Source organism: Prionailurus viverrinus, chromosome D3 (assembly GCF_022837055.1).
Source record: "Prionailurus viverrinus isolate Anna chromosome D3, UM_Priviv_1.0, whole genome shotgun sequence".
NCBI lineage: Eukaryota > Metazoa > Chordata > Mammalia > Carnivora > Felidae > Prionailurus > Prionailurus viverrinus.
Window position 1 is genome coordinate 30,429,311 of NC_062572.1, and position 14,239 is coordinate 30,443,549.

A 14,239-nucleotide genomic window follows, 5' to 3' on the forward strand; every position below is an offset into this window, starting at 1 on the left:
TGGAGAGCAACACCTGTCTAGATGCAATGTTCCATTTTCCTATTCCTTGACTGTTATTAGTCTAATCTCCCTAGCCTAGATCTTCTCAGTTTTAAGGGAAATACTTCGGGGCACCTGAGTGGCTCAGCTCGTTGAGCATCTGACTTCGGCTCACGAAGTCTGACTTGCATCTCACGGTTTGTGAGTTCGAGCCCGGCGTCGGGCTCTGGGCTGACAGCTCAGAGCCTGGAGCCTGCTTCGGATTCCGTGTCTCCTTCTCTCTCTGCCCATCCCCTGCTTGTGCTCTGTCTCTCTGTCTCTCAAAAATAAATAACTGTAAGGGACATACTTCTAAATCCTTACAGTTCTTGTAAAACCATTCCCAGGGCTCAGCCTGGTCTTTCTGTGAAATGAGGCTAAAATCTCTCACCCAGAATGATTGTGAAGATGGGATGCGGTAGCAGACCCCACAGAAAAGGCCTATGTAGAGAAAGACACTATTGGTGCTAGTATCTTTCCCCTCACTCCCCGTGCCTTTTCATTTGTTATTGAGGAATAACGTTTATGCTGAAAAGTGCACATGGAAAGGGGTGTGAATTTCCACAGACAGCACAGACCTATGCAACCAACCTGCAGGTCAAAAAATCACAGACTCCAAGGAGTTCCCCGGAGCCCCTTCCCTTCCCTATTTTCATAGTTCGGGGACTAATGACATTGTCATCCATAGGAGAGAAGCTGCCCTAAGGATTTTCTCCAAAACCTTGTGTGTACCAGCAAAAACCAGCGAAGTTCTCAGAAGGTGGTAATGTACTGCCTTGTAATGGGTTTCTCCTCAGGATATCCAAGTGGACAGAGAGTTTGATGACCTCGCTATCTCAGTGAAGGTAATTCTTCCAGCACTTTATATCAAGACTGCTGCCCACAGAGTGGAGTACAAAAGACTTGCCTCCAGTCTACACCCCGTCCCTACTGGCGTCTGTCCCTAAGTGACTGTGGTATGTGGCTTCCTCTCACATTGGCCACTTCAACTTCCATGTGGAGAGTTCTTGGCCTCATGATGCTTTATTATCACTTGAGTCTGCAGTGAGTCCCCATGTCAGCTGGGTGGTAAGTCCTGTGGAGCCTGTCTTCATGATGATTCAGACACTTGTACCCTCCTCTCCATCCCATGGCCTCTGTTAATGCAGAGCATTAATGCAGCCTTCCTTTGCTCACGCTAATTTCCGTAACATGAACTTGTGCTGTGTGCTACATGTTGAGCTGGGTATGGGGTCAAAGATCTCCAAAGTTCCTGCCTTGGTGACTTCAAGAGACCATGAAAATATAAGGTGGTGTGTGACTGGCATTCCCAAACTCAACTTGCCAGAGCGCAAACTGACACAAGGTTTTTGGAAGGTTTTATGTACCAAGAGCCTTAAAACTGCCTATGCCCTTTGATTCAATGGTCTGACTAATCTGCTCCTCAGAAATTACCAGAGATGCATAAAAATATTGATGCCCAGGGGTGCCTGAGTGGCTCAGTAGGTTCATGCGTTCGAGCTCCGCATCGGGCTCTGTGCTAAAAGCTCAGAGCCTGGAGCCTGCTTCAGATTCTGTGTCTCCCTCCCTCTCTGCTCCTCCCTCACTCGTGCTCTCTCTCTCTCACACACAAAAATAAATAAATATTTTTAAAAGTTTCACAAAAAAAAATTGATGCCCAAAAATGCTCACTGAAAGGCTGTTTATAATATGAAAATTGGAAATAATCTAGATGCCCAATAACAGGGGACTGATTAACTAAGAATTGGAACTCTGCAAATATTAAAAGCCAAGTGTTCAAAGAACATTGAACAATTTAACAGTTTATGAAAAAGCACATGGTTAATGTTAAGTGAGAAAGTCAGGATTGAAAAAAAATCACATGGTTTGTCTGGCAATTCCTTAAAAGGTTGAACCTGTAGTTTATCACAGACCCAGCAATTCGTGTCATAGAGAAATGAAAACATGTGTTCACAGCAGGTTTATTCATAATATCCACAAAGTACAAATGTCCACCAACTGATGAATGGGTAAATAAAATATGGTATAGGGGCACCTGGGTGGCTCAGTCAGTTGAGCAACTGCCTTTTGATTTCGGCTTAGGTCATGAGCTCACGAACCTGGGGATGGAGCCCTGCATCAGGCTCTGTGCTGTGCGTTGGTGGAGCAGAGCCTGCCTCGGAGTCTCTCTCTCCCTCTCTCCCTTGCTCTTTCTTTCTCTCAAAATGAATAAAATAAACATTAAAAAATAAAATAAAAATGGTATGCCCATACAATGGAATATTATTTGGCCATAAAAAGAAATGAAATTTGAGGTGATGATAGCATTCTAAACTTGCTTGTGGTAATGGCTGCACAACTCTGTGAATATACCAAAAGTAATTGGACATTTTAAATAGACGAATTGTAGAGTATGTGAACTGTATCTCAATAAAGCTGTTTACAAGAAACAGGAGTGAAGGATCATGCAACCACAGGAATGTATCATGTAACAGGAGGAATGTGTCATGCTACAACATGAATGAACCTTGAAAACATGATGCTGTGAAAGAAGCCATTCACAAAAGACCACATATTGTATGATTCTGTTTATAGGAAATGTCCAGAATAGGTAAATCTACCAAGACAGAAAGTAGAACATCTGACTCTTGATTTCAGCTGATTGTGATCCCAGGGGATTGAGTCCTGTGTCCTGTGTCTCCATGCTGAGCATGGAGCCTTCTTGGGATTCTCTCACTCACTTGCTCTGCTCCTGCTCTCTCTCTCGCTCTCTCTCTCTCTCTCTGTCTCTCAAATAAAATTTAAAAGAAGTTGCCAAGGACTAAGGAGATGGGAGGGACTGGAGGTTGGCAGCGAAAGAGCATGGGTTTTTTTGGAGATGATAAAAATGTTCTAAAATGAATTGTGATGGGGCACCTGGGTGGCTCAGTCAGTTATGCATCCAACTCTTGATTTTGGCTCAGGTCCTGATCTCACGGTTTGTGGGTTTGAGCCCTGCTTCAGGCTCCCCGCTTACAGTGTGAAGCCTGCTTGTGATTCTCTCTCTCTCTCTCTCTCTCTCTCTCTCTCTCTCTCCACCCCTCCACCACTCATGCTCTCTCTAAATAAATAAATAAATAAATAAATAAATAAACTTAAACAAGTAAGTCACCTACTCTAACTTTTCAAATGGATTGTGGTGATAGTTGCACAACTCTGTGAATATACTGCAAACCACTGGATTGTACACCAGTTTAAATGGGTGAGTTGTGGGGCACCTGGCTGGCTCAGTTGGTAGAGCATGTGATTTGATTTCAGGGTTGTGGGTTTGAGCCCCACATTGGGTGTAGAGATTACTTACAAAGAAAAAACATATTTTTTAAAAAATGAATTGTATGGTATGTGGATTATATCTCAAGAAAGTTGTTACTAAACAAAAAATCATATTGTTGGATCCAATTTTGTAAAACCCATGTATAAGTATATACACAGGGGAAAAAAACTAAGAACACCTTGACATATTAATAATGTTTAGCTATAAGGTGTGGGTTTGGGGATGATTTTTATTTTCCTTATGTTATTCTTCATTTCCTACACTTTCTACTCTGAATATGTGTTACTTTTAAAACCAGAAAAAATAAATAGTACTTTAAAATGTGATACAGGCTACGATTCAGTTATGTATGTGGAATGATTGGAGCCGTGAGGGTGGAGGAGGGTGCTATAGACTGAATTGGGTCCCCCTGCCAAATTCCTACGTTGAAGCCCTAACCCCCAATGTGACTATATTTGGAAATAGGAGGCAATTAAGGTTACATGAGGTCATAAAGGTGGGACTCTGATCTGATAGGATTAGTGTCCTTGTAAGAAGAGACACCGAGATGGGGCGCCTGGGTGGCGCAGTCGGTTAAGCATCCGACTTCAGCCAGGTCACGATCTCGCGGTCCGGGAGTTCGAGCCCCGCGTCGGGCTCTGGGCTGATGGCTCGGAGCCTGGAGCCTGTTTCCGATTCTGTGTCTCCCTCTCTCTCTGCCCCTCCCGCGTTCATGCTCTGTCTCTCTCTGTCCCAAAAATAAATAAATGTTGGAAAAAAAATTAAAAAAAAAAAAAAAAAAGAAAGAAGAGACACCGAGAGCTTGCTCTCTCCTCCCACCCCTATAGGCAGACACAGCAAGAAGGGAGCCTTCTGCAATCAGGAAGAGAGCTCTCGTAGAAACCAACCCTTCCAGAACTTGACCTTACATTACTCTCCTAGCCTTTAGAACCGCCAGAAAATAAACTTCCGTTACTTATGCTACCCAGTCCATGGTGTTCTGTTATGGCAGGTGACCTAAGATAGAAGGATTCACTCTCTTGGAGGGAAGAAGCAGGGAGGGTTTCTCCTGGTTTCCCTGGCTCTCCGTTGACCTCCTTCCATCTCCCTCCTCCCTGCTGCCAAAGCTATCTTTCTTTCAACGTTTATTTATTTTGGGGACAGAGAGAGACAGAGCATGAACGGGGGAGGGTCAGAGAGAGAGGGAGACACAGAATCGGAAACAGGCTCCAGGCTCCGAGCCATCAGCCAGAGCCTGACGCGGGGCTCGAACTCACGGACCGCGAGATCGTGACCTGGCTGAAGTCCGACGCTTAACCGACTGCGCCATCCAGGCGCCCCCAAAGCTATCTTTCTAAGGGCCGACCTAATCATACTATCCAAATGTTCCCAAGGCCTACAGAAAAAGTCCAGCTCCTCTACCTGCTGTGTGCCACTGCAGGGGCAGAGTTCCCCGCTCTTCTGTAAGAAGTTAAGGGTCTGCTCCAACATGCTCTAGGGAATCACCAGAAAGGATGTTGCATTCTGGTGATAAGTTTGGGGTTATGCCAGAATTCCTTTTACCCTGCTTTTCTCAGAAATAAATACACAGTGGATCCCAAAGAAAGTTAAGTCAGTCTTTACAGAATGGAAGAATCAGGTGATTGTACCAAAGTTCCCCCAAATGGACACTGCACTCCAACCCAGCCTTGGCGGGGGGAGCCTGGGGTATAGCCTCCAACTCCCTTGTCCCCAGAAACTCAGCAATCCCCAGATTAAAGAAGTAATCAAATCCTGCCTGGTTCCTGGGCGCTGGATGGCAAAGGCCTTTCTGCACCGGAGAAAGGGTGGACAAGAAAGCCGGGTGCAGATTTTGGGTATGAAGCTGGCATCCATCTTGTTGGTTGTTAGTCTATCTCAAGTCTCTTGAGATAGAACACACCTCCGTGGACCAGATGAAGCCACTTGACGTAACAAAGTAACATCTGTGAACATGACTTCATGAGCCTCCAATCAACAGCGTCCACCTTCTCAGGAGACCCCCCCCCCGGGCCCCCGGCCTGCCCCCAACTTTCCCCGTAAAACCCCTCGTTTATAAGCCATCAGGAAGTTCGGGACGTTGAACACTGGTTTTACGTTCTCCTGGGTGGTGCCACACCAACGAATAGCCTATCTTCAAGGCAAAAACTTGGTGCAAGTCTTTTATTGGCTTGCGAAGCACGGGAGAGCAGCTCTCCTTTGCATTGGTTACAGGTAGATGGTGGGCAGGCCTTGAGAGGGTGTCTCGTTTGCAAAGACCGGAATCAAGAGCAGACAGGTGAGTGGGCTTGGGCCTCCAAGCAAGAAGGCAGCACAAGCTTGACGTGAAGCCACGCGCACATTGAGGGCTTACGTGCACGAAAATGTGCTACGTCCCACGCAGAGAAAACCGTGACCACTCCCACCTAACATCCGAGGATGCATCAGAATGCTCAGCTTTGGCTAGGCGACAGCCTTCCCGCCAAAGCCATATCCAATCAGAAAGCACCATACTCCGCAAGTCAAGTAACGTCCAATCAGAAGCGGGATTCCAGGCCTAGGTCCGCCCCGAGGCACTGAGGACCAATGGGCACCTGGGCAGCGGCGGGCCAATCCCGGGCCGGGTGCACCGCGCAGGAGCGGCAGTTGGGCGCGTGGCATCGGTGGCAGCGGTTGAGGTCTGGTAACAGCGTTGGGCAGCAGCTGAACTCACCATGGTGAGGCCCCCCCTGGCCACTCTCGGTTCATAGAGGCCCAGGCAGGAGGGAGGATGAAGCCCGCCACATGAAGCCCCTGGGTGGGGCAAGACTGGGACAAATCCTAGGACCGGGGCGCTGTGTGTGTGTGTGTGTGTGTGTGTGTGTGTGTGTGGCGGGGGCGGGGGGGGGGCTGGAGATCGGAGGAAAGAGGGGGCTGGGCTGGGCACGGGAGGCCCAGGGCTGCCCGGACGAACAGATGATAGTCCTCTCGCTTGTTCTCTGGGTGTGCGAACCCTGAGGGCAGCGGCAACCTGGTAATGTCCCGGATGAAGGGGGGTCGGGAGGTGCAGATGTCTTCTCGAAAATTGTAACTTTATGAGCCAGGTTGGAAGCTGGGTGACCTTGACTTGTTGGGTGGCCTTGACTCAGTCTCTGAGGACAGCCGTTATGTTGGGTTCCTGAGGCCTGGAAGGTGGTTCTCAAACGTTGGGGTCCCAGGACATCCCTAGAGTATGTATGTATGTATGTATGTTAACGTATGTTTATTTTTGAGAGAGAGACACACACACAGCACAAGTGGGGGAGGGGCAGAGAGAGAGGGAGACACAGAATCCCAAGCAGGCTCCAGGTTCTAAGCTGTCAGCACAGAGCCCAACGTGGCATTCGAACTCATGTGATATGAGATCATGACCTGAGCTGAAGTCCAACACTTAACCGACTGAGCCACCCAGGTGCCCCTACAGTATTTATTTTTTTATAGAGTTTATTTGAGAGAGAGAGAGAAAGAGTGCAAGTGGGGGAGGGGCGAGGGAGAGGGAGAGAGAGAATCCCAAGCAGGCTCTGCACTGCCAGCCCAATGAGCTCAACTCACAAACCATGAGATCATGACCTGATGGGGAAGCAAGAGTCATGCTTAACCATCTTAGCCACCGAGGCACTCCATGGACATCTCTACAGTGTAACAAATTAGGACTCCAAAAAGCCTTTGTTTATGTGGGTTATCTCCATAGTCATTTGCCATGTTAGAAATTTTAAAAATATTTATTTACTTTCAGACAACATGCTAACATAAACACCAGATATCCAAGTTGCAATAGCCATAGTTTGTCGGCTCTTGCAAGGAAAATAACATTCTGTGAAAAAAGCTAGTTCAGTTGGCAACTGAAAGCACACAAGCGCTATTTCTTCAAACAGCTGTATTTCAGCAGGTGCACAAGTGCTTTATGGATACTTTCCGTTTTGTCACAGTACTTGAGGGTGGATGTTTTATAAAATAATCATTTTTTGCTTCATCATGAATATCCTGAAATGAAATTGCCCTTTTTTTTTTTTTTTTGGTCTTTTTACCGTGAGTGCATAAGGGTGAAGAATCTAACGAACACTGGTATAGTTTGGTGCCACTACCTTGATTTGTACTAGGGCATTAAGAGTTTTACCCACCTTTTTTTTTAAGTTTATTGTTTTGAGAGAGAGAGCGTGAGAGAATCCCAGGCAGGCTCTGCACTGTCAGTGCGGAGCCCAGTGCGGGGCTTAAACTCATAAATGGTAAGATCATGACCTGAGCTGAAGTTGGATGCTTAATTGACTGAGGCACCCAAGCACCCCAGTTTTACCCACTGTTTGATTATGCACCATCAGTGGACACGGTGAAATGTGAACACGGTGAAAAGGGCTGGTTATCTCAGTAGTCCTACTGTGAAATGGCTTTAATTTCCAATTACCCTGAAGAGGTCTGTGGATCTCTAGTGGCCTGAGAAGGCCAGTGATTACTTTGAGGACTGTTAGCGGGTAGGGGATCAGTAGAAACAATTGGCAGGAGGAAGAGAGCAGAAAGGTCTGCGCATTTGCTGTCTGGAAGCTGAAGCTTCTGGGTACATAGGGAACAAAGTAACCTGCCAAGAATATGAAGAGAGCAGTTGGACTGGAGCTTGAAAAGAAAGAGGATGAAGATAAGGCTGAGTAAAGTAAGGTAAAATTTTAATGATCCAGGTGAGGTTGGTGATGAATTCTTAATGGCTTTCTATTGAAAGCTAGGAATGATTTTTCTGACTGCTTTTCGTTAGTTCCATTGGATAATCAGATGGAAGTGGCCTTGCAGATCATGTAGCACACCAGCCCCCATTCTGTAAAAGAAAAACCTGAGGGATTTTCTCAGGGTACAGAGCTTCCTGTGATCATACTAGGGCCGAGTCCGTAGAAAACTAAATCGGGCATCCTGTGAAGCATAGGCTGCCTGGATTTAAGTAAGGCAAAATGAATAATACTGATCTGTAAATGGTGTGATTGTGTGGATTCCAAAAGACTTCCCAGAGTGTTGATGAATTTCTTCTCTGAAGGAGTGCATTCCTTGTCATTGGAGAAGTTCTTTCTGCAACTGAATAGTTCCTTCTGGGATGGATTCTTAGGGTATTGTGGCGTTACGTGAATCTCTATGCCCCTAATTGGAGAGTTGGTGTTTGTGTGATAAGAAACGGGACTTCGGGGGCACCTGGCTCAGGCGGTTAAGCGTCCGACTTCAGCTCGGGTCATGATCTCACGGTCTGTGGTTCGAGCCCCGTGTCGGACTCTGTGCTGACAGCTCAGAGCCTGGAGCCTGCTTCGGCTTCTGTCTCCTTCTCTCTCTGTCCCTCCCCTGCTCGTGCTGTCTCTCCATAATAAACAAACCTTAAAAATAAAAAAAAATTGCCTGCCAAACTTAAAAACAGGACTTCAAGTTCTTGGTATTGTATATTAGGATTTAGGGTAGGTGGGACACCTTGAATTTTATTTGATCTCCTCTATGTATTTGTAAGGATAAGGTGTCTAAAATAGAACAAATGATTAATGACTGTACAGTTATGTTTATGGCAGGAAAGATAGGATACAGTCAAAATAGGTACTTTGAGTCTAAGGAAACCACCAAAGGACAGTGTAGTGTCCTACCGTTTGTGATGTCTGGTTGCCATGAACTCCTAGCCTTGAGGTGAAGGGAGTGGTCACTAGAAGCTGAGAAGGTGGCTTTATCAAGAACACTGACTGCTGAAAGTTTGTGGCCTTGATAAACACACTCAGGGAGCCCATGGCAGTCCGGCAGGGTGGGAGCCAGGAAGTGAGCACCCTGACCACACTGTCCTCTAACCTCGCAGTCTCTTGCTGATGCCTGCCTTGGCTAATGCAGCCAGAAGCCAGGTGCAAGGAAGCCCCTTTAATGCAGTCCAGATGGGTCAGCCTCCCTGAGCACAGCCCTGGGTGGAGAAAATAGAGGGTAGCTGTAGATGGGTAGATGGATGGCACACATATGGTGACCACGGGCACCTGGGCCATGGTGACCTGTGTCCAAGTCCACTCTTCCTTCCCTGATCTGTTACTTGGACAGGACACCATCAGAAACTAATCGCTATACTCTTTCGAGAATAACTGTGGCTGTATGGTGACTGTGGCTGTATGTGACTGTATGGTGTGGCGTTTATCATGGACATTACGTGTATGGTAGCAAACACTTCTGTGTAGGGGCTAAGTCCGGCACTTAGGAGCTAGGGTGGTTTAGAGCACCTCAGTTTTCATAGGGACTTGAAAAGGGTCACGTAAGCCTTCTGGGAAAGGTCTGGGAAAGCCATCGACAATGTGAAATACATGTAGATGTGTGTGTTAATATGGTTTCGATGCCATATAGCGTTGGTTCCCTTGAAGACAAGGGGACCTCAACGTTTGTGTTCTGGTTCCCAGCGCGAGTGCATCTCTATCCACGTGGGGCAGGCAGGTGTCCAGATCGGCAATGCCTGCTGGGAACTGTACTGCCTTGAACATGGAATTCAGCCCGATGGTCAGATGCCAAGCGACAAAACCATCGGTGGTGGGGATGACTCGTTCAACACGTTCTTCAGCGAGACTGGGGCTGGCAAGCATGTGCCCAGAGCGGTGTTTGTGGACCTGGAGCCCACCGTGGTCGGTAGGTACTCGGGCACTTGGGCAGCTTTCCCGGGAGAGTGGGAGAGCCTCCCTGAAGCCCCCTCCATGCCCTCTGTGCTCCTTTGAATCCTTTCTGCAGAAAGGACGGGGTGTACAAGTACACGCCTGTGGCTACATCAGGTGAGAAACTGAGGCTCCTAAGTTAGCAGAACCTGACGTACAGGAAAAACATAGGCTGGTAATAGATTCACTCGTGGCCGCCTCAGCCCCAGGCAGGTGGTTGTGTAGACTCCACCTGCGGGGTGCCCAGGCACTGGTCCCTCCTTAACGCTGCGCACACCAAAATGCTGCTGCGTGAGAACCTTGACCTGCATCTGACAGAAAGGTAAGTAGAGAACATTCGTTGGCTTCCTCCGGATTAGAAGGCTGAAGTGGTTGCCAGGGAGAGCTGCAAGGAGAGAGCACCTTTCAGTGGCCACCCAGGGGAAGACAGGATGTCACCCTAAAGCCTGTGAGAGGCAGGCCACAGAGGGTGCCCTGATGGGACTGGCCGGCCAAGGTCATGCTGACCTGGTGACTGTCTGGTATGTAAGCGATTTTTTAGTTACACTCTTTGAGGTAGCTGTGGGTAGGAGGACATACGTATGCACGTGCAGAATCACCTGTGTGCGGGTGTGAGTGGTTTCCCTTCTTTGAGGACCAGTCAGATTGGACTTTGTACCTCCACTTGACTTTACCTGCTGAGCCATAGATTGCTGTTGTGGTCTGCGTATGACGCAGAGACGTTTTCTACGAGACCCTGATGCCGCCGACCCGCGAGGAACGGCACGTGCTTGGTAGAGCCCGACGGTCCCCAAACCCACCCCTCCTGGTGAGTTGACAACAGGCTTGAAGCCCTGCGGCCCACGTGTCCTCTTTGTAGATGAAGTGCGCACAGGGACCTACAGGCAGCTCTTCCACCCAGAGCAGCTGATCACCGGGAAGGAGGACGCAGCCAATAATTACGCCAGAGGCCACTATACCATCGGCAGGGAGATCGTCGACCTGGTCCTGGACCGGATCCGAAAACTGGTAAGGGGGTGCCGAGAAGGCTTCCTGTGGACGTTGCCCCGGACGGGAGGGTGTGCAGGGATTGCGACCAGGAGGTCGCTCTGGCAAAACCCCAGGCCAGAATCTTGAGTCCACGTTTCCCTTCACGTGTGGCTTCGGTGCGTCCGTACATCTCTAACGTCTGCCTTGCTTTGCTCCTGAGCGTCCTGCACGTGCGCTGTGGACGATTTGAATGTGTGATCATCCCGCAGAGGCAAAGAAGCGAGCGTGGCTTGTCGGAGGTCGGCGGTGTGGCTTCCGCAGGCACTGACTCACGGTCTCTGGTTTCTCTCAGGCGGATCTGTGCACGGGGCTGCAGGGCTTCCTCATCTTCCACAGTTTCGGGGGCGGCACCGGCTCTGGGTTTGCGTCCCTGCTCATGGAGCGGCTGTCGGTGGACTACGGCAAGAAGTCCAAGCTGGAGTTTGCCATCTACCCGGCCCCCCAGGTGTCCACGGCCGTGGTGGAGCCCTACAACTCCATCCTGACCACCCACACGACCCTGGAGCATTCTGACTGTGCCTTCATGGTGGACAACGAAGCCATCTACGACATATGTCGGCGCAACCTGGATATCGAGCGGCCCACGTACACCAACCTTAATCGTCTGATCGGGCAGATCGTGTCCTCCATCACGGCCTCCCTGCGATTTGATGGGGCCCTGAACGTGGACTTGACGGAATTCCAGACCAACCTGGTCCCCTACCCCCGCATCCACTTCCCCCTGGCCACCTACGCCCCGGTCATCTCAGCTGAGAAGGCGTACCACGAGCAGCTGTCTGTGGCCGAGATCACCAATGCCTGTTTTGAGCCGGCTAACCAGATGGTCAAGTGTGACCCTCGGCACGGCAAGTATATGGCCTGCTGCATGTTGTACAGGGGGGACGTGGTCCCGAAAGATGTCAACGCAGCCATCGCCACCATCAAGACCAAGCGCACCATCCAGTTTGTGGATTGGTGCCCAACTGGATTTAAGGTAGGACTGGGTGATGTTGAGTGGTGTTACCGGTCAGCAGGCAGCCGACCAAGCACAGCATGCCCTTTGTAGGGGATGCCCTGTTCCATGGCAGCCAGCCCCTTGGTCATAAATCAGTGAGCCGGAGTGATAATTTATTCAGTGGTGCCATTTGAACTCCCTTCCTGAGTTATCACATTGTGTATCTGCGTGAGAATTTTCTGTTTTAACAGAACAGAAAGTTTTTGGAAGGATTTTTGTTGCCGCTTCCGGGTGAAAGAATTAGTGTGGGAAAAATAGTTTGGACTTAGAAATGTAGCAGTTTTCAAGGGCATTTTGATAATTGATGTGGATATTTGAAATTGGGGTATCACTGTAAACATCAGTGTTCCTAAATCCCACGTCATTCTTCAGGCATAAGGAAATTAAACCAAATCTAAATGTCCCACGCAGCATTTGATTTAACGAAAAATGGTCATGGATGTTTCTGGAAGAAATGGCAACATACTCATTTCTCTGTTAGTAAGATTGGCAAGTTTGGGCAGAGGCTGCCTCCAACACAGTTTGTGCCAGTCTTCCATCTGATACAGAATAGGAAACTTGCTGTAGCTCTTCAGCTTTGTCCAGTACTTGGACGCTAAGCTGTCGATGCTTTCCATCTGGGAAAACGTGCTTCCCTCTGCCTTGCTTTCCATGCCGCCTAGCTGGCTCAGACCTTACTGCTTCTGGTGGGCTTGCTGCAGCGGGTCCTTCACTAGCCCTTCCTATTCTGGGTTCAGGGATCGGCACAGTTGGCAGACCAGCCACGTAGAGTTTTGTGTGGACACACCCACACCTGTTCATTGGTGTCTTGTTGTGGCTGCTTTTGTGCTCCAAAGGGAGAATTAAGTAATTGTGACAGAGACCATGTGGCCCACCCAGCCTAGAATATGTGCTGCCTTGCTCTTTTTTTTGTTAACACTTATGTTCATTTTTGAGACAGAGAGAGACAGAGCATGAACGGGGGAGGGTCAGAGAGAGAGGGAGACACAGAATCTGAAACAGGCTCCAGGTTCCGAGCTGTCAGCACAGAGCCCGACACGGGGCTCGAACTCACAGGCCGTGAGATCGCGACCTGAGCTGAAGTTGCACACCTTAACCAACTGAGCCACCCAGGCGTCCCTGTCTTGCTCCTTATAGACAAAGTTTGCCGACCCCAGCTCTAACTGACCCTGTGTATTCCTGCCCAAACCTCTGGTCGTGGTGTCTCCTGGTTTGGAAACTTAGAATGCCTCCCCTTTTGGACCCAGCCCTCGAATATCACCCCCTTTCTCCTACTTAGCACACACATAGGCCACCTCCTGTTGCAGTAGTAGCAACAGTCCTAGGACCTGAGGGTGTGCCTGTCGCCCTGTTATGCACAGGCTGGCTCATTTGGTAGGAGACCGGGGGTATGATCTCCCCTGGTGATACAACCATAGTACTCTGAATCGAGTGGAAAAGGTTTCAGCTACAGAAATGAATCCCCATCTTGTAGAAGCCTATGGGGAAAATAACATGAGCAATACAAAGCAGCGTCCCCTTTTAGAAGCAGCAGCCCTGTTACCTGAGCACCTGTCACGTGTCTCAGTTGCTGGGACACAGCCCTTCAGGCAACTTGGGACTGAGCCGGGAGCCAGGGCTCCTTTTCCCCAGTTTTCCTGGTCTGGAAACCGGCACCCTGCTCACCTGACACCTTGCCTGGCACAAAGAAGGCACCTGCATGTCTTTTGTTTCCATGAAAGCAGCTACCATTTCTGGGTTTGACAGAAGTTGCACAGACTGTTTTCTTCCCCTTCTCTGACAGGTGGGCATCAACTACCAACCCCCCACCGTCGTCCCCGGAGGGGACCTGGCCAGGGTGCAGCGGGCCGTGTGCATGCTGAGCAACACTACCGCCATTGCCGAGGCCTGGGCCCGCCTAGACCATAAGTTTGACCTCATGTATGCAAAGCGAGCCTTTGTGCACTGGTACGTGGGGGAAGGCATGGAGGAAGGGGAGTTCTCCGAGGCCCGGGAGGACCTGGCAGCTCTGGAGAAAGATTATGAAGAGGTGGGTGTGGATTCCGTGGAAGCAGAGGCTGAAGAAGGGGAAGAATACTGAATGAGTGCCTCTGGCAACCATCCTTTTGTTTCATCCCCATGATAACATTACAAGATATGTTTATCTATTAAAGTTTGTATATTGTATATTGAATCATCATGTCCTTTGTGCTTTTGCCATAATTCCCGATCTAGACACCTGCCTTTTCCAGGTGGATTTCCAGGGGAAAAACATGTTTCCTCTCAAAAAATTAAGCATGT

At 49.0% G+C, this 14,239-nt stretch overlaps 1 protein-coding gene across 1 annotated transcript; it reads left to right on the forward strand.

Moving 5' to 3' along the window:
- The first annotated feature begins 5,896 nt into the window (after positions 1-5,896).
- LOC125148772 (tubulin alpha-3 chain) lies at positions 5,897-14,138 on the forward strand. Its single transcript, XM_047827025.1, has 5 exons — positions 5,897-6,003; positions 9,691-9,913; positions 10,796-10,944; positions 11,258-11,938; positions 13,743-14,138. The coding sequence occupies exons 1-5, from the start codon at positions 6,001-6,003 to the stop codon at positions 14,037-14,039; spliced, it is 1,353 nt and encodes a 450-aa protein (XP_047682981.1). The 5' UTR covers positions 5,897-6,000; the 3' UTR covers positions 14,040-14,138.
- The last annotated feature ends 101 nt before the right edge of the window (positions 14,139-14,239 follow it).